At 43.6% G+C, this 25,640-nt stretch overlaps 2 protein-coding genes across 7 annotated transcripts in view; one reads left to right on the top strand and one right to left on the bottom strand.

Annotated features, from left to right (window-relative positions):
* The first annotated feature begins 9,077 nt into the window (after nucleotides 1-9,077).
* TUBB6 (tubulin beta 6 class V) lies at nucleotides 9,078-22,114 on the top strand. 6 transcript variants are annotated; one of them, XM_054382006.1, is made up of 6 exons: nucleotides 9,078-9,157; nucleotides 9,866-9,974; nucleotides 10,986-11,096; nucleotides 16,118-16,208; nucleotide 16,271; nucleotides 16,816-17,704. In XM_054382006.1, the coding sequence occupies exons 1-6, from the start codon at nucleotides 9,101-9,103 to the stop codon at nucleotides 17,179-17,181; spliced, it is 735 nt and encodes a 244-aa protein (XP_054237981.1). In that variant the 5' UTR covers nucleotides 9,078-9,100; the 3' UTR covers nucleotides 17,182-17,704. The 6 variants fall into 6 exon arrangements, with proteins under 6 accessions (XP_054237981.1, XP_054237979.1, XP_054237982.1 ...); XM_054382004.1 differs by adding an exon at nucleotides 22,109-22,114 and having other exon boundaries at nucleotides 16,118-17,127; XM_054382007.1 differs by lacking the exon at nucleotide 16,271 and having other exon boundaries at nucleotides 16,118-16,210; nucleotides 17,045-17,704.
* A 666-nt stretch (nucleotides 22,115-22,780) lies between these two features.
* The window catches only part of AFG3L2 (AFG3 like matrix AAA peptidase subunit 2), a 29,960-nt gene continuing 27,100 nt past the window's right edge, over nucleotides 22,781-25,640 (bottom strand). Inside the window, exons 16-17 of the mRNA XM_054381522.1 lie at nucleotides 24,936-25,130; nucleotides 22,781-23,749 (exon numbers count right to left, since the gene is read on the bottom strand). Coding sequence (XP_054237497.1) covers nucleotides 23,507-23,749; nucleotides 24,936-25,130 — 438 coding nt within the window. The 3' untranslated portion in view covers nucleotides 22,781-23,506. The remainder of the gene's footprint in view (nucleotides 23,750-24,935; nucleotides 25,131-25,640) is intronic.

The raw sequence follows: 25,640 nt of genomic DNA, 5'->3' as shown, positions 1-25,640 counted from the left end.
TAACAGGCTGCAGGCCAAGGAAACTGCACATACACCCTTGAGCTTGCTGCTGCGGAGTGGTTTTCTAAGAGGAAAACACTGTGTTCTCTGCGTGTAAATGTTGTCTTCCCCTCCTAACTCCCAACCGGGAGCACCCTGCTCAGATGGGGATGCTTCAGCTGCTTTTGCACATTCAGGCTCAGACCGCGTTCCTTCAGCGGCTGTACCCACCCACCCCCGACAATGCTGCAGACCCTGCTGTTAAAAATAAGCCAGGCTTTGTCCAGTCTTAGCTTCTGATGCACTCTTGGTGCTGCGGAGGAATCATGCTCTTCTCCTTACAAATGTAATCTGAGGCAGTCACTTGTGAAGCAGGCTGGAGGCGGTACGCTGATTTGGTTTGGACATTTGGGACAGATGAGTAGGATCTGTGCTGATGAGGGAAGGGTGGCAGCCAGGAGCCACTCACCACCCAAGAAAAAGGGTAAGGAAGAAAGTTGTGACTCACCTGTGAAACCCAAGTCTTCACCAGGGCAATTTATAATTTATTTCAGCTAAAACCCTCCTCTTGTAAATTGTTCTCTCAGCAAGATGAAGTTCTTGTACTTGGAAAGCCACACATTTCATCTCAAATAGATGCTTGGCTTACTAAGTGTTAAATAACTGACACCCTACATGAGACTCCAACCCTTTCTCTTAGAGGCTTTTTCTTTTTTCCTCATGGAATAAAACCATGAAAAGCTAGTTTGTTCAATAGAACCTACACCTATCCTTTCCCCCTTTCCCCTCCTACATGCTACACTACATATCCCTGTTGTAAGACATTTTAGTCAAGACTCTTAGGCAGGCTAAGCTGGATGGGATAAGATGGAGGTGGTCTTCTGCTTTAGCAACAAGAGTCAAGATCAGGTCCATTGGCTGTGTTTCGACCCGATCATCTTAATTGTAAATGATCCAGGGAAAATAAATAATCATGGAATCATTTAGGTTGGAAATAATCTTAAAGATCGTGGAGTCCAAACATTAACCTGGCACTACCAAGTCCACTCATTCGATCGTTTAACAGTCTTCAGCGTAGTTAAAACTGCCATCAGTTGGACTGAGTTTCAGAAGTATTTTGTGATACTGATCTGAACAAAACAATACCTGATGAAATGTAACATTCAGAACTGCATAACACAAGGGAAAACAACCCTGTGTCCAGTGAATGGATCTAGAAGACATTTTGGAGGCAGTGTGGATAGTTCCATGAAAAAAAGAAAAAAACAAACTCAGCAGCAATCCAGAGGGGAAACAATGTTATTAGAAAATAAAGATTAGAGCAGGAAGCATCCTATACCACTGCCTAAATTGATGGCTATGACTTGTATACTCTCACTCCTGTTGCACAGAGGCTGCAGTAGCACTAGTACACACTGATAAGGGTGATCAGCAAGGACTATCTCAGGAGTGCAATGTTCCCCTCAAAGATTAATTATGCTAATACTTTCATCTCAGAAAATGTTGGACAGTTAGGGAAAGAAAGAAGAAAACAAATACTAATACCATCACCTTACACACAGCTACAAAGGTCACAAGGAAATGTTAGTTCTTGTTTCTTGGAATAGAACCATAGGGGACCAAACTAAGGCACCAGCTTTACAACAGAAAGAAGTGCTTCACAGAATGGAACTGAGTTGTGTGTGGCAGGCAATGTCATAGGGGACTCTGGAGGCTGAAACTGTAACGCAGTTTAAAATGCAATTACATAACTTAATGGATGCTTCCAAAGGACTGCTAAATATCATGGTCCAGGTCTATTCTTTGTTCAACAAAGCCTTAATTACTGATCATTAGGATGTAGAAAGGCATTTTGGAGGGAGCAGTAACATACTCTTTGCCTAGCATCTGGTAGTGACTAATATCAGGGATGTAATTCTAGATTAGAATAATAGAATCATAAAATCACAAAATTGTTTTAGTTGATAAAACCTTTAAGATCATCAAGTCCAACCATTATCTAACTTTACCAGGTTAGATGTCAGTGCACTCACCTGGTCAGAACATACTCTTACCATCACTTCTGGTTAAGAGACCATTTTGTCCTCAGTCTGGTATTTACCATACTCAAAACACCAGGAATGTACTAATAAGCTCTGCATTGTGTTGGCATCTATTCAGAGCTGACAAACTCCAACAGCCAGTCAGCAATATCTCAGATTTGTTCTCTTACAACTGGACCTCTCACTGTGCGATTCAGATAATGCAGAGTACACATTCTGGCTAAAACTTGGTTTCACTCTGCCCTTCAAAAGCTCAATCCCCCAAAATCTCCAGTGTGTGGAGAGGCTGGAGAGCTGAGATGGATAAATCCCTGCCTTAACTCATACTCTTGGCTGTAGCTATAAGAAACCACTAACTGAGATGTTTTACTGGCTGTTGAACACAGAATGCAGCCCATCCTTTGGCTCTGTTTGTTTATGTAGCTAAGTGACCTGTTAGAATGGAAGTTAAAAACACATCCACACCAAACACACACTCTGCCTGACAAAACAGGCAGGTACATGCGTCCCTCCTCTCCAGCTGCTGCAGTTGTTGCATAAAAGTCACTATGACCAACTTTGCAAGAAGTCCTGCATGAGTTACTGTTAGCATTGGATCTAATTACAGGGAGAAATGAAGGGCTAAAGGAAAATACTCCTTTCTTAAGGACAGAAAGTGTATTACAAAGGGAAAAACAGCAAGTGCTGGAAAGTGCCCAGGCAACTGGACTCAAATATGTTAATATTCAGAGTTGGAGTTATAGTGGGTTTCCATTCATCTTGGCAAACAGTGAGAAAAAGAAAACTGTGTGAAAATGCAGCTAGAACCTCGTTTTGACAAGATGGTGGGAGCCCACCAGTGTTGCTTCACTGTCTTTCTCAGATATTTCACCCATAAACATATTTACCCCTGAGCTAGTGTAGTGGACTCTGCTTTACCATCACAAAGTTCAGCCCACATCTCAGGGGCTAAACCACAAACACGAGCATCACCTCCACTGACAGCTACAGTTATAAAGCAGACAGGTGAGCAGCATTAAAGCAAACCCCTGAGTATTATCTTTGAGCATAGGTGACAATTAGCGACACCACAGCTTTCACAGCAACAAGTTTAACGTGAGGAAACAAAGCAAGAAACTCTTTGAGGATCATATAAACTGCAGTGGCTTCTCTAGGCAAAACGTAAGCTGCAGAACACCAGTGATAAATGTGTCTACTGGTGTTAGCCTTATTGTCATAGAGTCATAGAATGGTTTGGGTTGGAAAGGACCATAGGCAGGGACACCTCCTACTAGAACAGGTTGCTCAAGGCCACATCCAGCCTGGCTTTGCACAGTTCCAGGCTTGGAGCTTCCACAACTTCTCTGGGCAATCTGTTCAGGTGCATTGGCACCCTCATGGTGAAGAATTTATTCCTAATGTTTAATCTAAATCCATCTTCTTCCAGTTTGAAGCCATTACCCCTCATTCTGTCACTCCATGCCTTTGTAAAAAATCCCTTTCCAGCTATCCTTTAGGCAACTTTCAAATACTGGAAGGCTGCTCTAAATTCTCTCCAGAGCCTTCTCTTGTCCAGGCTGAACAACCCCAGCTCTCTCAATGCATGAAGATATTGTTCACTCCTCTGTGTGTGTGTTTTGCTGTCTCACTTCCCCTTTTAAAAGTTTTGACCATGCTGTCAAGTTCTTGACCTGTTTCTAGACTTTTTTATTGTGGTTGCAGTATCTCTGGAATTCATGTGCCTCTGGAAGATCTTGTCAAAAGATGTTGACAGATTGAAAAAGAGGTGGTGGTGGATATATATGGACACACACTTGCACAGAGCATGACTTCTCATGCTTCGTTTCCTCAGGAAGCCAGGAAAAAAAATCCCAAAGCCAATTTGTTTTAAGATTATTTCTCTGCCTTTTTTTAAACTTGCATGAAAAACTTTAAAACTAACAAAGAGAGAGAGGAACAACATTGACCCTGGGACCTTACTCCTAAAGGTGACTGTAGGGTTAGTAGTATTTACCAGCCTTCTACAAGCTTTCAGAGTGAATCCACCACATGGATGATATTTATTACTTTGGCAGTTAATCACTGGACAGCCACTTGTTGATATTCTTATGTATCAACATACAGCAGATTTATCACTCTGAAAAAGAGAATAGTAGCTACTATGCTAACTATGCTGCTATGACATAAATTTCTCACTAGTCCTTAAAAACTCCAGGAAACAGAAATTAGTCTTAGCAACAGCCCTGACAGAAACACAAATGTGTTTCCTGAAAAGCAGGAAGCAGCTTAACAATCATATCATATGACTAGCTAAATACAGAAGAACTTTGCTGGGTTTTTTCCAGGGCATTAAAAGCAAAATTTCCATGTGATTTTGTGGCAGATGAGCACTGCTTGGGCTGCTGTTACTGGAAAATCCTTTTGCTCTGTAGCATGGGCACCTTACACATTCTGTCCTGCCTTATAATCATCATCTGGTAGGTACTCATTCCTATTTTAGCCTTTGCAAGAGCAAGGAGTACGTGAGAAAGGCTGAAGACAAGAACACTGGAGGCTCTGCAACCCCACATGGCCCCATCAGTTTGTCTTGGTCATGAACATATATAGATTTTTCTAGGCAGCTGGATTTTGTGCAGAAGCAATATGAGTATTTCATTTGCTGTTACTCTCTGACACCACTGCCAAGTCAGACAGCCAAAACCTTTGTCAGTGCTGGCTAACAGGAATAAAGAACCACGCAGGCTCTGCCTGTCACACTGGAGCACCAAAGACTTGTCCTGTGGAAATGAACTGTTCTGGGCTTTTACCAACTAGAAATGTCAGCCTAATCCAGATTTTACCTAGCAGTCAGGTCTTCCTTAACCCACATTCTGTCTGTCATAAAGGGTCATGCCACTCCATAAAATGCAAGCATTGACCTCTTTTACTATTTCATCTTTTGCTTCCACACCTGAAAGCAAGAGGCTCTGAGTATAAGTACCATGTAAATTTAATTTTCAAGAGACCTGAGCAAGAGGCTCTCAGTATGCAAGTACCATGTAAATTTAATTTTCAAGAGACCATCAGGAAAATGAGTTTGCAAAGCTGGGCTGACAGTTTGTAGCTATCACACCATCTTACTAATTTCTCAGGTTGAATATATCGACTTTTTTTTTTAACAACAGAAGAGGAGCTGCAAAATTGCAAAAGGAAAGAAGAAAGGAAAATTGCAAAAGGAAGGAAGAAAGGAAAAACAATGAAGAAGATAAATCTGCAAGTGAAATCTTAAGAAAGCTTTCTTCCTTTTTTGTGCATGGCAAAAAAAGGCATCTTCTACATATTAAACTAGCCTAGGAAGTGAATAGGCTATGAATAAGAATGTGAGTTATGAAGGTTAGAAGTCAAAATATATTCCAGCTATCTGAGAAAGAGACTACACAGCCAAATGAAATGAGTGAAAATCTATTGTACAGAATTCACAGCTCTTATGTTAGTCTATTTGTAGAATGAATCTCACAGGCTCAGTCAGATGACATACCTAGAGAGAAATCTTTAAAGACATTTAGGTGCCTTAAATTTCCAAGAGGTGTTTAGTGGAGCTTTAAAATACATCCAGAAGTAATCCATAGAGTTAAGTACATAGTAGGATTTTGAAACACCTAAATGCCTTTAAAATCCCAGACCAAGTCTTGAGGAGACTTAGAGACTGTGCAGGCTTTTGTAGACATAGGTTATTTTAGTACCTCCACCTCCTAAGTCAGCTGAACTACTAAGTAAACTCAAGCATGAGTGAAAATAATCTGAAAGTACATGTACATCTGATAAACAGGTGTTACTTTTTTTTTCAGATTACCAGCAGTGAAACATGGAGAATCTGCAAATTGATTCAGGTCTGAACATACTTACAGAGTTATACAAGTGAGATGTAAATTTGTTGGGTAAACGGTTGCATGTGACTCCTGAAAAGCTGTGTGTGTAAGTTGCACTGCTGGTATCTGTCATCTTTGAAAGGTTTATGCACTGCTTGGGAGCAGCAGTTGGTCAAACACCATGTAGAAGCCAAAACTTCCACCACTTTCCCACACATACAAAGCCTCAAGGGTTAGGGCTGGGACAGCCACTAGAGAAGTGATAGATACTCTCTAATAACTGCCTTCCCAAAGGGAAGAGAAAGGGAAGGAGACAGGCTGAGTGGTTGGGAAAGAAAATTAAAAAGGCTTTAATGAAAGTAATAACAAGATGAGATGTGTACAAACAGATACAAAACAGTATCAAACCCAACCCCCTTATGGCATCACCATCCTCACTGATCTTGTGGTCAGGCACTAGGGAAGTCCTAGACTGAACTCAGCAGCAGATGGGAACTGAATTCAGGAGCTGGATTCTGGAACTGGGTTCAGGAACTCATGGATCAGGATTGAAGGCAGAACAGACAAAGTCCTCCTTAGACCTTGGCCACAGAAGAGGCATGATCCTGGTGATCCCTGAGCTTTATACTGAATGACATCCATGGGATGGAATCCCTTGTTGGTTAGTTTACGGTCACCTGTCCTGTCTGCTCCTCCTTGCAGGTGCCACCTCTTACTGCACCTCAACATGGGACATAAGAAGTAGCTTGATCTTGGCTTGCACCCCAGCCCTTGGTGCTAACTCTTCCTATCAGCATTCTCACTGCTAGAAGCATCTAGTGGCTGTGCAAATATGCCCTGAACTTCAGAAAGTGCCGTCACTGAACAGAGACTGAGTTGAGAAGTAAACTCACTAAGCAGAAGTACTGCTGTTCTAACTCAAAGCAGGACAGTGTGTGAAGGTGTGCTTGTGTGCGTGCGTACTGGGAATATGTGCTCAACCTCACCACTAACTGGACCTGGAACTAAATGCCTTGTAAAAAGTGACATACCAGCAGAAATTATCCTAATGGGCAAGTGGATGGTGAGTATGAACCATACAACAGTATATGGAAGGATTTGCAAAGCATGGGGAAAGCGAGGCGTGGAAGACGTATTCAAGGACATATAGATGCAAGCAAAGCCTGAGACTACCTCATTAATCAGGCTGATGAAGTTGTTTCTGGATCTGTTCCAAAAATGCAGATGACACAAAGGACATTTATTTTGAGTCCTCAAGCAGAGAAAAAGGCACATATTATCCAGTCCTGCCCTGGTGGCTGCTTACAAGGCAAACACACTGATTCTCCAACTACTTTACTGATGTCAGGAAGACATTTGATTCAGCTTAGCATGGTCTGTGGAGGGTACTCAGAGGTCATTTTTCAAGAAGCTGCTAACTCTGCTGAAAAACATTTATGAAAAGGCAAGTCTGGAGCACATAGTCTAGCTGACATTGTTCATGTAACAGTAACATAAGGGTGGGTAGGCAGGAGATGGCCTACAGTTTTGGGGTTTATTTATCGATTGATAGGGATTACGTCAACTGTGGTCAAACTGCAGGGAGCATCTAAGATTCTTCACCCAGACAATCCCAGACAGGTCACCTCTGAGCAAGTAGGTAAGGAGGTTCTGGCTGCTCGTGCACAGTAGAAAACATGTGATCAGACAGTAAAGATGTGCATAGACAGAGGAATATCTCCCACCAGGACTATATATCAGAATACGCTACCTAGAAAATTATATCCCATGGAAAAGTCACACTGGCATTAAAACTGGCAGCTGAGCAAGGCAGCTGTTTCCTTCCTGGGAAACCATGCAATGGCTACTTAAAGGGACCATAAAAGAGATACGGCAGTTGAGAGAACTTGGTTGGGTTTTGTCTTTGTTTTGTTTTTCCTCTGGTAGAGAAAGAAAAATCTCCCTTTTTGTCAAAAATCAAACTGTGGGTGTTAGTGGATGAGAAGCTCAATATGAATGGACAATGTGCACTCACAGCCCAGAAAACCAATCGCATCCTGGGCTGCATCCAAAGCAGCATGGGCAAATGTTTGAGGAGGGGGATTTTGCCCCTCTGCTCTGCTCTGGTAAGATGCCACCTGTAGTGCTGGGTCCTGTGTAAGACAGACATGGATCTGCTTGAGTGGGTCTAGAGGAGGCCACAAAAAATATGTGAGGGCTGGAACCCCTCTGCTGTGAGGACAGGCTGAGAGAGTTGGGGTTGTTCAGCTTGGAGAACAGAAGACTCCAGGGAGACCTTATTGCATCCTTCCAGTACTTAATTGGGACCTATAGGAAAGACGGGGAGGGACACTTTATCAAGAGCATAGTGATAGGATGATAGATAATATTTTTAAACTGAAAGAGGATAGGTTTAGACTGGACATTAGGATTAAATTCTTTACTGTGAGGATTCTGAGGCACTGAAACAAGTTGCTCAGAGGGGTTGTGGATATTCCATCCCTGGATGTGTTCAAGGCCAGGTTCAACGGGGCTTTGAGCAACCTGGAGTAGTGGAAGGTGTACCTGCCCACAGCAGCAGGGGATTGGACTGGCTAATCTCTAAGGTCCTTTCCAACTCTATGAATATTCTGTCCACTCTGTGATTCCATCCAAACTCCACATGCGCCAGGCCATGCTCTGTACTGTGGTACCTGTGCTTTCAGGACAGTTCGTCCATAAAGCCTTCTTACCTTTCCAGTTACAAGTTTCATAGAGAGGCTTCTTACAAGCTGACAAAGGCACCGCAGAAAACAGCGATGCAAAGAAGACGGCTGTTGGCAAGGCGCTGAGAAGGTCCACCCATGTCTTTGGATGTTGCCGCTTTAGTGAAAGTCGCCATCTGCCAGAGCAGGCCAAGAAGTAGCAGTCGAAGGCCACTGTGTGCCATTGCACACAACAAGGGCAGGGTTCCTCGATGGGTGGAGGTGACAAGCCCGCGTTTGGGGAGAAGCACAGCATGGAAGGCAGCCACCTCTGGGGCATGAGAGCTCCCAAGGAACCCCCGATGAGGGAAACGTGAGGGGGTCGATGCGACAAAGCGGGTGCCGAACGCCTGCTTTGGCCCTAAGGCGCTGAGGGCGGTCCCGGGCTCTGGGCGGGAGGGGAGCAGGAATGGAGCCGGGGGCGGGGGGGTGAGGAGAGTGGGCACCGCCTCAGAGCCCATAAAGCGCCGCCCGGCCGGGCCGCGCCGCGCATAGCGGCGGGAAAGCTGAGGCGAGCGGTGGTGTTGCCATGAGGGAGATCGTGCACATCCAGGCGGGCCAGTGCGGGAACCAGATCGGCACCAAGGTGAGCCCGAGGGCAGCCAGGGTCGCCGCTGCCTGCCCCAGCGCTTCCGGACCCTCCCAGCCCTTCAGGGACCGGTTCTCCGGGCTGTTCTGGCCCTGCGGGGCTCGGCCGTGCCAGCCGCCGCTCATCGCCAGCCCCGCTGTCCTCCTGGGCCGGTTCTCCGGGCTGTTTGGCCCCGTGGGGCTGGGTTGAGCCCCGCTGTCCTCCTGGGCCGGTTCTCCGGGCTGTTTGGCCCCGTGGGGCTGGGTTGTGCCAGCCACCCCTCGCCAGCGGTCACGCTGCTCTTCCGGGCCGCTTCCGAGAAGCGCCGGGCGCGCTCGGGACGCCGCGCATCTCCCCATTCCCCGTGACCATAAAAGGCTTTGAGAAGTACAGGAACCAAACGGGATTTTTTCTTTTTAACCATTGTTTTATTATTTTCATGTTTAAACTGGCCAAGCCGTGGCTCAGAAGCGGGGAAGGTCGGCAGAAGCCCGAGCGGCCGCTTTCTAACAGCCCGGCGCTGCGTGGGGGTGGCCGCTGTTAGCCGGTTGGGTTTGACTGCCGGTGCCTGCCCGGTTTGATCCTTGCAGCCCAGTCCTGGGCACGCCAGGAATGCGGCAGCTGCGGCCGGGCCGGGCCGAGCCACGGGCCTATCGCCCCACCCCACAGGGCCCCCGGTGCTCCGTAGGGGAGTTCCCAACCCACATCTCCTTTTTCCTCCCTTAGTTTTGGGAAGTGATAAGTGATGAGCATGGCATTGACCCAGCCGGAGGCTATGTTGGTGACTCAGCGCTGCAGCTGGAAAGGATCAATGTCTACTATAATGAATCATCTTGTAAGTGTGGGATGGGGAGGGGCACAGGATGGGGAACTCGTGGGAGTGAGCGGGCACAATAATTTCACTCCTTACATGCCATCAGCCCCCCAGTTCAACCCAATGTACGCATAAAAGATTATCTGCCCTTCTTATAAACTGATAACTGGGTGCAATCTCTTCCAATAGATGAGAAATAGCACAAAAGACTGTCCTTAGGGTCTGCAGGTGGAGGTTTGCTCATTATTTATCACTGTGCTAGGTGTTTGCCTTGTTTCATCAGAAGTATCTTATCAACTGCCCCCAAATAAGCGGGTGGCTATATAAGCCAGTACTCTGTTCTTCATTTTGTAGCTGAAAGGGTTGGGCCACAGGTAATAGAGAAGCCAATAATAAGATTCCAAATGCTCCCAAATCCTCTGAGTCACTCCAGTGTTGAAGGTTGTTAATTGTGTAAAATGGGGATCATGAGTCCTTTGGTCTGTCAGCATGTACCTGCAAGTATGAATGTTTCATCTTTTGTCCAGCTCAAGTTAATTCATATTATTTACCTGAGTGTCCTGGTACTTTGTGGTAGATGTGCTAATCTATTCTGTTTGCCACCAAGCAGCTCTCTCAGTGGTGGTGAATCCTTCAAGCATTAAAGGCTTGTGAGTTATGTTAGGATCATTTGAACTCACCCCCTTCACTCACCTCATTTACAGAAAAGATTATCTACTTGGTCATAAAGAACATGTTACCCATTTTTTTCTAACCAAAACCTTCCCTCCCTCATATCTATTGCTTGAAAAGAGCTTACAAATTGTAATAAACCATCTATATGACCCCAGTGATGTCAGGTCTGTTTCTCAAGCAGAATTGATTTGTTCCTGTGGTGCTGTGTTTTTTTCACCACCATGTCTTTCTGTATAGGAAATATTTATATAAGTACAACCTATACTGGTCAAATAATGTAAGACATAATGTATTTATGTATTGAGAGCCATAATTGTTATTTCAAGAGATTAAAGGCATGCTTACTTTTTATTGCAGCTCAGAAATTCGTTCCAAGGGCAGTCTTGGTGGACTTGGAGCCAGGAACCATGGATAGTGTGCGGTCTGGTCCTTTTGGTCAGCTCTTTCGGCCTGACAACTTCATCTTTGGTATGTAGACAACACCTTTAAGAAAACCTAACGATCCAACAGGTGACCAAGTGAATGGTCAAAAGCATTTAAGCTATTCCAAAGTAATCATTAGCGCAGAGGAATCCTAACAGGTTAACAATGTGATTGCAGAGATATGTAAGTCAGCTAAAAGATTCTGTTAGCTGAAAAAGTCATACTTCTGTTAGTCATTCTTTCAGTTAGCAAACCACAGAAAGTTTTCCTGTGGTATTCAGGTAAAGTACATTTGCTTTCCATATATATGAACTCCAGAGAAATCCTGAGACCACTTCTTTATAACAAAATGCATGGAAATTCTGCAGAAAATGGAGAGGGAAGGAAAATACCCTCAACACAAACCACCCAGAGTATTCTTCACTTGAATTCACATTAAATGGTTGAGCATTTAATCATTTATAGTCTGTGTAATTCAACTTTTTCAGCAGATCCTGAAGAGTGTAGTGAACATTGGAGGAAGAACAACTGAAATACGGAAAGCATGGTCATATATAGCCAGTTACTGTGTTATTTTTCATCATAATGAGGAACAGTCTGAGAGCATGTGGGGAACTCCTGGTATTGCAGTGTTCTTGCAGGGGGTTGTTCTGGCCCTTACTGTTTCACTTCAATTTCTGTACTACTTTCCTTCTCAGCTTAAAAATGCACGTTACTGGGATTAAATTTCATAGCATCCTTACAAAGTACAAAAGTGTTACTGGTCCCTTTGACTAAAGAAACAGTGTGTGAAAGTTAAGTGATCCATTGCTGAAACAGGAGGTCTGAATGAAAGCAACCATGAGAACTCTCCTGTCCTTTTGGTTTCCAGGTCGGCACTAGCCAGAAATCATATTACCTCCTGCCAAGGCAAACTTAGGTTGTCACTTGGTTTGGGATATTGTGTTAACATAAGCAAGGAACAATGCCAAGGACTGACACAGAAAAGATAAACATTATTTGGGTGGTATAAAACAAACTGAAGTCTGGGTTGTTGCTGTTGAGGTGGGGAGTAAGAAGCTATACAGAGTTACTTTAACCCTTTAATTGACTTACAACTTTCAATGCTGTCCCTGTTGTTCTTACAGTGATATTAAAGTGCCTCTTTCAAAGGAACTTGCTACAATAGGTAAAAGTAAGCTTGGGGAGAAAAGCCATAGACATAGCAGTTTTATGAAGTATGTTTTTCTATTCAGGTTTCTCCTTTCCCTTTCTCTTACAAGGGCCACATAAGTCCTCTGAAAGTAAATTGACTGGACCTATAGAAATACCTGAATTGCAGCTTTAGCATGCTACCAGTAAAATCAGAGCAAAATCCATTCAGAGTGTCTTCAACAACAGTCCGGTTCACTCCCTTCCTGCCAAGCTAACAATGGACTGATAGCATGTGATCAACTCCTGTCTGACAGAGGTCCCTGCCAGCATCAGGCACTGTCCTCCTAACCTGCTGAATAATGCAGAATGGCTGCCTGAGTGCTGAAGTAATGATCTTGTGTGTCAAAAGCCAACAAAGCATTTTATTTTCTTTTTTAAAAAATCTGGCCTGGGCCCACAAAGGATTTTGTGGCAGAAGCTGGCAGTCCCGTACTTGCTGCTGTACCCCTAGGCAGTTAGGGCTCATTCTAACGGAGATGTTTTTTGCCTTTGTTTGTGTACACCTGTGAGTGTCCATTTCTGCATGGCAAGGAGTATTTCATCTATACTGAGTGCAAGATCACATACTCCAGATACAGAAATTTTAGCTCAGACCAGCAGGAGATGGACACAAAAATAATCCTCGTGCTTTAATTCTTATGTTGACAAGGTAGTGGTCTAAAGATGTGGCCAACAGGTTGAAGGAGGTGATTCTGCTCCTCTGTTCTGGTGAGACCCCAGCTGCAGTGCTGGGTCCAGCTCTGGAGTCCTCAGCACGACAAAGATATAAACCTGTTGGAACAGGTCCAGAGGAGGTCACCACAATTATGTGAAGGCTGGAACCCTCCTGCTGTGAGGACAGGCTGAGAGAGTTGGGGTTGTTCAGAGAAGGCTCTGGGAAGACCTTATTGTGGCCTTTCAGTACTTAAAGGAGGCCTATAAGAAAGATGGGGACAATCTTTTTAGCAGGGCCTGTGGTGACAGGACAAGGGGTGATGGTTTTAAACTAAAAGAGGGAAGATTTCAAGTAGATAGAAGGGAGAAATGTTTTACACTGAAGGTGGTGAAACACTGGCCCAGGTTGCCCAGAGAGGTGGTAGAAGCCCCATTCCTGGAAACATTTCAGGTCAGGTTGGACAGGGCTCTGAGCAACCTGATCTAGTTGACAATGTCCCTGCTCGGTGCAGGGGGGTTGGACTAGATGACCTTTCAAAGTGTCCTCCAACCTAAAGCATTCTGTGCTTCTGTGAAAAGGTGAAGAAGTGCATCTGGAATGATTTTGTTACATGAAAGCAGCCGGTCTTGCGGCCTTCTAACAGCATGATTGCCCACCAGGAACTGCTGTAAACTCTGATGTATCTCCCCTTGTTAAGCAGGTTTCATTTGTTCATTTTTGCATTTGTCATTCTTTTCCTTTGTATACCCTTGCTAGCTTTGCTGTGTAGGTACCATCCCAGTTTAAGTTTTCTCAACTGGTAGGGGCAACTTCAGAACAGCTTTTAGCCAGCCACAGGAGTTGTCCTTCCCTCCCCAGATCATACAGCTTTTAGCTAGCCACAGGAGTTGTCCTTCCCTCCCCAAATCATACCATGTGTTCTGCACTGAAGGTGTTCAGGCTTCTAAATGTTGGGGTGCAAGCTGCTGATCTCTCTTCCCAGGTTTATCTTTTATTTCAAGCTGTGAAGAAAGGGGAGGAGTGGAAGAAGTTTGCAGGAAATAGCTGCCATTTTAGGAATTAAAAAACCAGACTGTTAGAAAAATGGCTTTTGTGCATGTCCAGCTTGACCTGAATGTGTGTGATAACCCTGCAGTGTGCTGGAGAAAGAAATGGTGGCAGAGCTGCAGGACCAAGACTGCAGATGAGTTGTAGGATTGCTTTGTGTGGATGACTTTAGGTCTTGGTAAATGCACAGCAAGAAAAGGCAGATGCTAGAGATGGGCTTCACCCAATGCAGAGCTTCCAGGATTGGCAAAGGACCTGCCAGGTCCTGATTTTAGTGGACAGGGGCTCATTTTCCACCTAGAGGTTTAGTCCTGGTGGAATTTGATAATTTCATGTTTTTCTAAGATTTTCAGAGGTTTGGTACCTGGTAAGTGGAGGGTACGGTTTCACAGGTCATGATCAAAATGTCCAGGTGCATTGCGGCCTTGTCAGAGCCATGGCACCTCCAGATGGTCCTGACTTGTCCAGGGTTTGTTGTAAATGTTCTGTGTGGTTGTGGTGGCTCTTACAGTGCAGTAGAGCCAGTGGGTCTGGAAGTGTTGGATTACTGGGCATATACATGTGCCCAGCAGGAAATTTCAAATGAAAATGTTTGGGACCCTGGGCAAAGCAAGTAAAATTAGTCTCTCTTGGTTCTGTTTTCCCCATGGAAAGAACTTTTACACATTTGTGAGAGTAATTCCCATACTCTTCTTGCCTTGTTTGTTGTTCCTCTTCATTCTCTTTTATTCTACATTCTCCTTGTCCACTGAAGAAGGATGATACGACTTTTACACACAGGGCAGCCTGCAAAATAAAGTCCTAAACTCAGAATTTGCCTTTATTAGGATCCTTCTACATCTTGGGGTGCAGACTGCTTGTCAGTGTGCAGCCCTGTCTGTAGTAGGGATCTGCTCAAGCGGACTGCAGGTGGTTACAAGCATATTTAATTCTGGAAGGACATTACTTTGTGCTTTGCCCAGCTGGGCAGGAAGTGCTGAGCTCCTGAGGTTCAAAGAAAGAAAAAATATAGCAACATACGGAACAATGCCTTAGCTAAGCAAACACATAATGAGGAAGCCAAACTTTTATACAGTCAAAATAAAGTGCATCATGTTTAAACAATATCCCAGCAAGCAGCTTCCCTGGTTCATTGGTTTGGCACCAACAGGGTGCACTGGGAATTGAAATGGGACATGGAATAGGAAGGAAGGGGAAGGTCTCAGAGAACAAGGCAGGAGCTGACAGCTTTCTACCTAATTCTGAAATGGTTGCTCTTTCTGAATTCCACTCACAGCAGCACCACTAGGTAAGTTCAGTGGCACAATCTGTGCCTGTAGTAGTCACTGTGAGGAACAGAGTCATTAAAAAACTGTCTCCCCACTTAACCCTCCTTGTTATCTAAGTGGTAACAACATAGTGATGTAGCAAAGGATCCATACTGTCCATCTTAATAAACTGAGTGATACATAGAAGAAAAATGGAAGCCTTGGGGAGAAAATGAGGTGCTCATGAAATGTCAGTGATCCAATTTTGCAAGTTGCTTTGTGGAACGTGAAGAATAGTGAGCTTGCAGGGAAACCAGCAAAAAGCAAGAGGGCACTTAACTCCCATTTTTTTTGATTCTTGAGGCTTCTGTTGATTGGTGTTTTCATTCAGGCTAGGTAATCATGAATTTAAAACATTATAGTTGTTGATGTAACAAATTAGATAGGACTCCTGAAGCCCAGCTTTCTCCTTGAATTACAACAACAATACCTCTGTGTCTCATGGAAACAGTCCAAGAAGCTTTCGTTTAAAAACATGCTTCTGTGATTTAGCTTCGTGTAGATCCATGTGCCTTATAAACAGAAAGTATTTAAACAGTCATCTTGTGTTTGTGGAATAGGCAGGACTGGGAGTGTGAAAGCTTTCAAAACAAGGAGTCAAGGCCATGGTTAAATATCAAGGAAAAAAAAAAAGAAACTCTTAAAGGCATAAATGGAAGCTACCAGGAATCTGAGGCAAAAGGAGAGAGAAAAAGTTTATGTTGGTATTTCCAAAGATACTTGTAAGTGAAACTGGAGAGCACAACATCCACCTGACAGATTTATAGCAGCTCTTACTACAGATGTGAAGCCATTTGGCATGCAAAAGCCAAACCTTGTCAATAACTATGTGTGTTTTCTTTCCTTATTGTATGTTCTTGTAGGACAAACTGGTGCAGGAAACAACTGGGCTAAAGGACACTACACAGAAGGGGCAGAGCTGGTTGACTCCGTGCTCGATGTAGTAAGAAAAGAGTGTGAACACTGCGACTGCCTGCAAGGATTTCAGCTCACTCATTCCCTGGGAGGAGGGACAGGGTCTGGCATGGGAACCCTGCTCATCAGCAAGATCCGAGAGGAATATCCAGACAGGATAATGAATACCTTTAGTGTCATGCCCTCCCCCAAGGTTTCTGATACAGTGGTGGAGCCTTATAATGCTACACTCTCGGTCCACCAGCTGGTAGAAAACACAGATGAAACCTACTGCATCGACAATGAGGCTTTGTATGACATTTGCTTCCGCACCCTGAAGCTCACCACTCCAACATATGGTGATTTAAACCACTTGGTTTCTGCTACCATGAGTGGGGTAACCACATCCCTGCGTTTTCCAGGCCAACTCAATGCCGACCTCCGGAAGCTGGCAGTAAACATGGTCCCTTTCCCACGCCTTCACTTCTTCATGCCAGGCTTTGCTCCTTTGACAGCTCGAGGCAGCCAGCAATACCGAGCACTCACTGTTCCAGAGCTTACGCAGCAGATGTTTGATGCCAAGAACATGATGGCAGCCTGTGATCCGAGACATGGGCGATATCTGACAGTGGCTACTGTCTTCCGTGGCCCCATGTCCATGAAGGAGGTTGATGAGCAGATGTTGGCCATCCAGAACAAGAACAGCAGCTACTTTGTGGAGTGGATCCCAAACAATGTCAAGGTGGCAGTGTGTGACATACCTCCACGTGGCCTCAAGATGGCTTCCACCTTCATTGGCAACAGTACTGCTATTCAAGAGCTCTTCAAGAGGATCTCGGAGCAGTTTTCGGCCATGTTCAGGAGAAAGGCCTTCCTCCACTGGTTCACAGGAGAAGGCATGGATGAAATGGAATTTACAGAAGCAGAAAGCAACATGAATGATCTGGTTTCTGAGTATCAGCAATACCAAGAGGCAACAGCAAATGATGGAGAGGAAACATTTGAAGATGATGAAGAAGAAATCAATGAATAAAGAAACGAGGTGCTCTATTTGCCAGGCCAAATTCTCAAATCAGGATTTCTAATAATAAGGCTTATGAATCCATATTTAGGCTTCAAAAAAATCAGGACCACAAATTTTAGATGTTAGAGGTGCTCTTCAGAGTCACTGAGAACATTCAGCATTTCTGGAAATCAGGCTACTTCTATTGATGAGACAAATGTAAAGCATTCAGTTAAGACTTTGGCCTAAGAGTCTGAACACTGAGATTGCTGGTTTGGGATCTCTTTTTTTCCTTTTTTTTTTTTTTTTGCTTTTCCAAAGTTTGACATCCCAAAAGTTGTGTGAGAGAAGATGTAAGATAGGCATGAAAAAATACAAGAAAGAGCTGCACTATTTTGATCCAGTTCTGAGGAAGAAAACCTTGTGGGTTTGAAGTATTCCTTTTTGTACTGAATGTACCATACCAAACTGCCAGGAACAGAATTTATCCTTAATAAAAAGAAGAAAAAGCTTGTAGCTATTCTGTACAGTAACTGCTAACAGTGGTATTTGACTCCAGTCCTCTAAAAAAAATAAAAAAAGATCAGTATCTTCTCAAGCTAAAATGTTTCGTGCAGTCAATGCTACATAAACACCCAGTGAGCTGCCAGCTAGAGGCTGGTTTTAAGCTGTGTGACTTCATCACTTGCTGGGTAATCACAAATTCCATATGTGAAATATATCCCTTTGTGATGAGCTCTTTAAGAACCTTTGGGGCACCTCAAGATCTTGCTTGGTCCCCTGTCTTTCTGGCTATCACCCGTTGTGCTATTTCTGTTAATGTTCTACCCATCCCAGAGAGCTGAAATTCAGATACTCCACAGAAAATGGTGGGAGAGAGGATGATAGATATCAGTGCCTGGATTTATCAGTTCTTCGTACCCAGAGAAGTCTTGTTACCAAGGTAGGTTAAAACGCTAGACAGATTAAAGTACAAGTAAAAAATATTCATCCCCAATATTCAAACCAGCTGGCAAGATGAAAGGGTGAGCAGTTTATATGCTTGGGCTAAAGCTGAAACAGAAGGGTCTCTGTCCTTGCTGCCTGGACAAAGTGGCTGCTGGGCATTCACTCTGTGTGTGTGCTTTTTGGTCCTGCTCGTATCAGTTAAACAGTCCCCCATCAGAGAGCTTCCACCAGAGAACACTCTGTCTACGTGGAGGCTCTTATTTAGGTCAGTTTCTAGGCAACAAGACAAGCAAACAAAAGAGAAACCCTCCGGAAAGCCAAACTTCAAATGTTTCAGCAACTCTTTGCTCTTTTTGCCTTCAGAAGCACTTTCTGAGCAGAAATGTTGCTCAATACTTAAAAAGGCACTTTACAAACAGTGGAGTTTCCAAAGATCCGTTGCTCCTAACAAAGTGATGTTTTGTTTTGTTAGTTTGGGATTCAGGGAGTGAGGTGGTATTTGTATATGAATCTAAACTTCAGTCACATAAGTTGAAGCTGACTGCCCAATTCTCTACACAGAAATGGAACTAAATTTAATCGAGTGCAAGTTTTTCATATAAACTGACTTCATTGTTTAAGACACAGTTGGAACGTAGTAACCAAACTGATTTTGGTGTAGGTAGGTGTGTGGGCAGACTGGGAGGGCCTGGCTGGCTATCTTTTTGAGGGGTCATGATAGAGTCAGCAAATTCACGGTTCTTTGCAGTGGCTCATGATGCCTAAAGGATTTAGGAGTAACAACAGAGCACCTTTAAATGTGCATTTATGGCATGAGATGAAGCTAAAACATTAAAGAGAAATTAGTGCACTGTAATGCAAAATCCATGGGGAATAAAGCCATTAGTTTAGCTAAAGCTTTGTAAATGGCAGGCTGTCAGCTTTGAGGGCAGGGGGAATGTGTGACAGGCTCAGAGCCTGCCAGGGTACAGCTGTGGCACTGGCTTTTACAGTTAAAGCAGTGGCATAGCTTCTGTTGAACGAGGAGAACCGTCTTACAGCCAGTGGAACTGCATTTTGTTGGAATACTAAATTCCTAACTTGGTCCCAGAATAAATTCTGATATTACTGGGCGAAAAAAAAAAGTGAAAACTTTAAAAATGCCAGGAATCTTGGATTTCCTAAACAACTGAGTTAGTCACTTGGTGAAATAGCTTCTTCTTTATTGCTTTTCATACACTGACTCAAAATGCAGAGTATAGACTTTGAGCCTGTGGAATCCAGACCTAACAAATATCCTCTGGTTCTGCTTTGACTCTTAGCCATGCTTTCACATGTGTTTACTTGCAGCTGTTTGATGTGAATTTCAAGAATGTGTAGAGGGGTAGTAGGCAAACTAATGCCCTCTAGAAAAATAAGGAGATAGATAGATCTTCTGTCTGATCTTGGAAAAAACCCAACCCACCAAAATAAACCCAGGAACCTGTAGTAAGAACACCATCAGAAGAGCAGCTTGCATGTAAGCAGTAAGAGCCATATGAAGTACAAATGCTTCAGTCAACTAACTCAAGTCATCTTCTTTTCCTCACATAAAACTGAAAATTGAGTAATAGGTTTGGTGGATGATTCCTTTAGTTGCACTCCTTTCAAATAACTTACTTTTTCCTTGGAAACTTCTCTTTGATTTTGTAATCTACCTGCTCAGTCTTGCCTAGCTTTGCTCCTTTTCTTTCACAATCCTCACTCAGGTGTTTTTCATTTCCCACGTAGCTTTCCAACCTTGACACTTGCACTCTTTCTTTGTGTGTTTCTTTTTCTCTCCTTTTTTTTACTGCTTTGCATCTGGCCACAGAGAAGTACAGACAGTTCAGACCTAGAAAGGGCTAGAAGTGCAGCTCCCAGTATCACCCAGACACAAATACCTCTGCCAGCATCAGGATAAGGGGAAACCCCAGCAGCCTGCACCAGACGCCGCTTGTATCTCACCTCCTGGGAACAGGGTCGGGTTGGGAAAGAGGGTCTAGACTTGCTCCTCCCAGCATTGTTAGGAGCAAGAAACTCAGTGGCTGCATCCTCAACAAGCTCCTACATGTTGAAGCAGCACCACTTCATGTTTGCAACAAAAATTAACGCAGCCTCACTGGCAGCCACAACAGAGACTAAACTTGATTTTCTTAAGTTAAACCACCTGAAGTCTGAAATTTGCAGAGAAGGGTAACAGTCTCCATTAAAGAAGCAGGTTGGGTAAACAGCTTCTTTATTTTCTTATCTTTGCTTTGATTCTAAACTCTCAGCACAGTCAAATTCTGCCACTTTTGACACAAAATATTAAGACTTACTCAGGTGAGATTACACCAAGCTAGTTAATGCTCTAAAAGAGGCAGAGGGACTTGCCTCTCCTTTACATTACCACATGCTCATTAATTGCCTGATGGTATTAAACAAGAGTGAAATTTTTAAGTAGAGTTTGGGGGGAGAGGGGTGGTTGGTTGTGGTTCGTGGTTTTTTGTTCATTTGTTGTCTTCAACACTGGTTCCAAACAAGAAGTGTTGAGCTAAATGTGTTGGAGGGAATGGAACCAACAAGGGCTTAATACGGAATACAGGCAAGGGGCAGTACTGGAGTACCTGCACACAGATCAGTCACTGCTTTAGCTTGTGTGCGGGACTGAAATTTTACAAAACAAGTTCATTACTGCATTAAATAATTCTCAATTTTTGCCAAGGGTTTGGGCTGGGACGGCCACTAGATGAGTGCCAGAGACCGTCTGTGAACCCCTCTGCCTTGAGAGAGACTGATGGGCTGGTAAAGGAAATGGAAACAGCTTTAATGAAAATAACAACATGAAATAGATACAAGTAGATACAAACCATTATGGAACCCAGCCCCCTGATGGCATCACCACCACTACCACTGCTGCAGGCAGGCACTGGGGAAGTCCCTAACTGGACTCCACAGCAGATAAGAATCAGATTTAGGAGCTGGGTTCTGCAACTGGATTCAGAAACTCATGGATTGGGATCAAAGGCAGAATGGACAGAGTCCTCCTCAGACACTGGCCCTTGAAAGAAGCAGCTTGACCATGGTGATCCCTCAGCTTGATTCTAAAGATGAAATCCATGGGATGGAATCCCTTGATCAATTTAGGATCACCCATCCTGTCTGCTTCTTCCTGGAGGTTCCACCTCTTAGTGCAAACATGGCACACAAGATTTAGCAGTGACCTTGGTGTCCACAGGAGCAAGTCTAAGGCAAGAATATTTCTGCACCCCCAAGCCTTAGTACTAATTCTCCCCATCAGTGCTCTCACTGCTAGAAGCAGCTACTGTCTGTGCAAACATGCCCTGAGAATTGATCAGACTGAGCTGAAAAGTCAAATCACTGAACAGAATTAGACCTGTTCTAGCTCAAACCAGGACAATTTTTGACTCCAGAAACAAAGGAACTGAAGTTTAGTCTTATTCAGGAAGCTTTCGTGTTTAACATTTGTTCTACAGCAAACCCAACAGAGATACACAGAAGTGGTACTTTAACACCTAAAAATGCCCAGAAGCTGTGCCCTAAATTTGCTATGTATGCTTTTTTCCCCTTGTTCCTCTTCAATGTAAAGCCAGACATCAGACAACAACAAATTCATCATGAAGGAAAAAAAAAAAATCCCAGAATAACTTCCATAAACAATTTACTTCACATAAGCAAAAAGCTTGTCTCTGAGCTTTCAGAGGCAACTTTGTCCTTTTGCCATCCCACTGCTTTCCAGGATGCTGCAATGTACATATGGAATCAATCACTACTAGCTCCCTTAACCTGCCCTATCAGCCATAAGCCTTAAACGATTTGTTTTTCAGCAGAGAAGCTTAGTTCATTCTCTCCAACTTAACCACCATTCCACCCCATAGCTGTACTCAATGAGCTGGATGAAGGGATGGAGTGTACTCTCAGCAGGTTTGCTGATGATACATAACTAGGAGGAGTGGCTGACACCCCAGCAGGCTGTGCTGCCATTCAGCAAGACCTAGACAGGCTGGAGAGTTAGGCAAAGGGGAACCTAATGAGGTTGAACAAGGGCAAGCGTAGGAGTCCTGCAGCTGGGGAGGAATAACCTCACACACCAATACAGGTTAGACCTGCTGGAAAGCAGCTCTGCAGAGAAGGACATGGGAGTGCTGGTGGGTAAGTTCATCATAAACCATCAATGTGTCCTTGTGGCCAAGACCACCAAAGGTGGCCTGGGGTGAATCAAGAATGTGATTGAGAGGGGTTCTCCTCCCCTTCTACTCTGCCCTAGGGAGGCCACATCTAGAATATTGTGTCTAGTTCTGGTCTGCCCAGTTCAAGAGACAAGGAGAGTCCAGAAGAGGCTGTGATTCCTTCTCTTTTTCTGGGATAGAGAGACAGTCATCTGAAGAGCTGAATTCCGTGGCTAATAAAACCTTAGCAGCAGCCAGTCAGAAGCAGATAACTATACAAAGACAACTGTATTCAGCTAAGAAGAAGAAAAAAGAAGCAGCTATAGGTTAAGCAAACCAATATGAAACTCTTGACACTGATTCAGCACCTTTGGTTTTGGTATTTGTGAGCACCACCTCACTATCCTAATTTAACAAAATCTTATGGTTAAGAGGAAATTTTGCGTTGGTCTGAATTCTATACCAAGAAACCAGAAAAAAAATGATAAACTTTGTTCAGAAAAGTCCTGATTTTATTGACTCAAACTGTATTTACACAACACATATGTTCAATATCTTACAGAACTCTGTAAAAAACTGACTAATAAAACTGCAGGAGCCAAACTGAGTTTTGGACTTAAAGACACTGAACCATGAGTACATTGAGATATTCAGGCGGGTGTCCAGTTCCACTGTCAACTTACAAGGCAGTTCTCTGTAGAGAAACTCTTTCTAAAATCAGAGTGAAAGGTGGAGGGGAAAGGGGCCAGAGGAAAGAGCTGATAGTTTTGCAAAGCTAGTAGTTTTTAAGACCTTTTCTAATGGCTAAGCATTCAATAATGCATTTTGTATGATTTTTTTTTTTGGGGGGGGGAAACAGGTCACATAGAGGCATACTTTAGATTAATAATCAAAAACTCCTTTAATTTTTGTAAGCTTACATACATTTTAAAAATAGAGAGACCAGTGCCACAAGGTTTGTGCATGAATCTGAACTGTTTCAGAATTTGAGAGACTCAGTTCTGGCATTCCACTGCAGCTCCAATCCAATGTAAGTATCTCCAGCTGACAAATGAAAGATGATCATCTCTTACCAGTGAACTGATGATAATGGTGAGCAGATTATCCTTATCTCATCACAAGAGATCACTCTTCCACTCATCTCTAATACAGTTTGGTTGAATAAATATTTTGCAGTACAAACTAGGTGAGTTTGCATCTCTTCTGGAGCACAAGTCACTGTCAACACACACTTGCAGTTAAAATGGCATCCCTCCTGTGATCTGCCTAGCAACCTGTTCATCTGTTGTCTCCTCTTTCTCCTTTTCACGCTCTTTGTTCCAGTCTTTAAGGCCTTCTGGTAGTGAAGTATCCTCATCCAAGCTTCCTGTGCCTTCCACAAACTCTTCATAAGTAGACTTCTCTGCAAATGGCCTTGGGCCAAGCAAGTCTAGCATATCACTTTTATCAAGAACTTCCTTCTCCAGTAGTCGTAGGGCAACCTAGAAGAGGAAAAGTTGTGTGACACACAAAATACTTAATCATTTTCAGTTATCTGTTTGGAACGGTTACCTACTACACTACCACTTATCGACTCCACACAATCTTGTCTTGTCAGTAACATTCCTATATCCTGGAAAATTACCCTTTGGCTCACCAGGCTTTCTGGGGTGGAGGAAGAGAATATGCATAGGGGTAATCTCAGCTGCTGCGAGACAGAGCAAAAGCAGCCAGGGGGCAGGGAAGGAAGTTGGTAGAAAGGTTATTCTTATTTAACTTTGTAACGGACCCTGAAGATCATCTAGTTCCAATGCCCCTGCCAAGGGCAGGGACACCTTCCACTAGATGAGGTTGCTCAAGACCCCACACAACCTGGCCTTGAACACTTCCAGGGAGGGGGCATCCACAACTTCTCTGGGCAACCTCTGCCAGTGTCTCACTACCCGTGCAGTAAAGAATTTCTTCCTTTTATCCAGTCTAAATCCATCCTCTCTCAGTTTAAAACTATCATCCCTTGTCCTTTTGCCAATAGGTCCTGCTAAAAAGGACTGTCCCCATCTTTCTTATAGACCACAGTTAAGTACCAAAAGGTCACAGTAAGCCCTCTCTTGTCCAGGCTGAATAGCTCAAACTCTTTCAGCCTGTCTTCATAGGAGACATGCTCCAGCCTCCTGATCATCTTCCATAGCTCTCCTCTGGACTTGCTCCAAGAGGTCCGTATGTTGGGTGCTCCACAGCTGAGCACAGTACCCCATGAGTGGTCTCACAAGAGCAGAGTAAAAGGGGAATTCAGAGGAAAGAAGTTGCACTTCCCTTCTTATTGAGTTTCTTCTAGCCTAGTAACTTGGAATCCTGGTATTTTGAGTTTTTAAGTTTCATACTTGTCTAGCACATCTACAAAAGCTTACTTTAATAGACAGACTCTTCCCTCCCAACCTTCCAAATGAATATTGACCATGTAAGGAGGAAGGGTTGTTAAATCATGTTCCTGAGAACCTCAGAGGTGTTCCAACACAAAAGAAGATTCCTATTATTTATTTTAAGCCTTGTGACATACTCAAGCTTACATCAAATAGTTTTTGAGCAAACTTCTTCATGTATTACACAGTCACTATTTTTAATCTACTCAGTTCAATCCAGACGCTGGCTTGCCAGCTGGAGCTTGGCAGCTAAAACACTCATGCTCACCTTCTCCACTTCTGCTTTCTTCTCTGTCAGAAGCTTTAATGTCCTGTCATAGGCAATATTAATTAGTGACCGAACTTCTTCATCTATCAATCTGGCAGTTTCCTCACTGTAAGGTTTCTCCAGTACCATGTCTCCTTGGCGAGGGAGGTCGAAGGAAATCTGCCCTACTTTTTCATTCATGCCAAACTGAACAATCTTAAGAGAAAAGAAAAATCAAACATACCAAAAAGAGATAGTAAGATTTTAGGGCATGTTGATGGAAAAAAAAAATGCAGTGTTTGAATGGATTGAAATTATTGTTGACAGAAATAAAAATGGAAAAAACCCAAACAAACCTGAAAGGAAGAAGTCATTTTGCTATGAGCCCATCCTTTAACCTAAGACCAATCCTCCTCTGAAAACTCACGTCTACCTGAGCTGAAGCATCTTAGTTGACTTTCACTGATTTATTTTTACATTATTAAACTGAAGGACACAAATACCACCATTTGAAGGTGCCTACTTTTGATATACATAATGTTTTGCCATGTAATATCAAGATATCACAGAAAAATACTCCGGCCTTCATTAGGCAGTAAAACTCTTCTACCACAAACTTAAGTGTTGTTCCAATTCAAACTGCTTCCCCACTCACTCACACAGGTAAGTTAACTTAAAGACCCACTACTTTAATTCTTAAGATCTAATGCTATACTTCATCCGAAG

Source organism: Indicator indicator, chromosome 6 (assembly GCF_027791375.1).
Source record: "Indicator indicator isolate 239-I01 chromosome 6, UM_Iind_1.1, whole genome shotgun sequence".
Lineage (NCBI taxonomy): Eukaryota > Metazoa > Chordata > Aves > Piciformes > Indicatoridae > Indicator > Indicator indicator.
This window is presented reverse-complemented; position numbering and strand designations above follow the sequence as displayed.

Excerpts from the sequence above, each read along its gene's own strand:
- TUBB6 (XM_054382001.1), top strand. The coding sequence starts at position 9,101 with ATGAGGGAGATCGTGCACATCCAGGCGGGCCAGTGCGGGAACCAGATC. Across the intron at positions 9,158-9,865 it reads GGAACCAGATCGGCACCAAG|TTTTGGGAAGTGATAAGTGA; the intron begins GTGAGCCCGAGG and ends TTCCTCCCTTAG. Across the intron at positions 10,014-10,985 it reads GGGCACAGGATGGGGAACTC|CTCAGAAATTCGTTCCAAGG; the intron begins GTGGGAGTGAGC and ends TTTTTATTGCAG.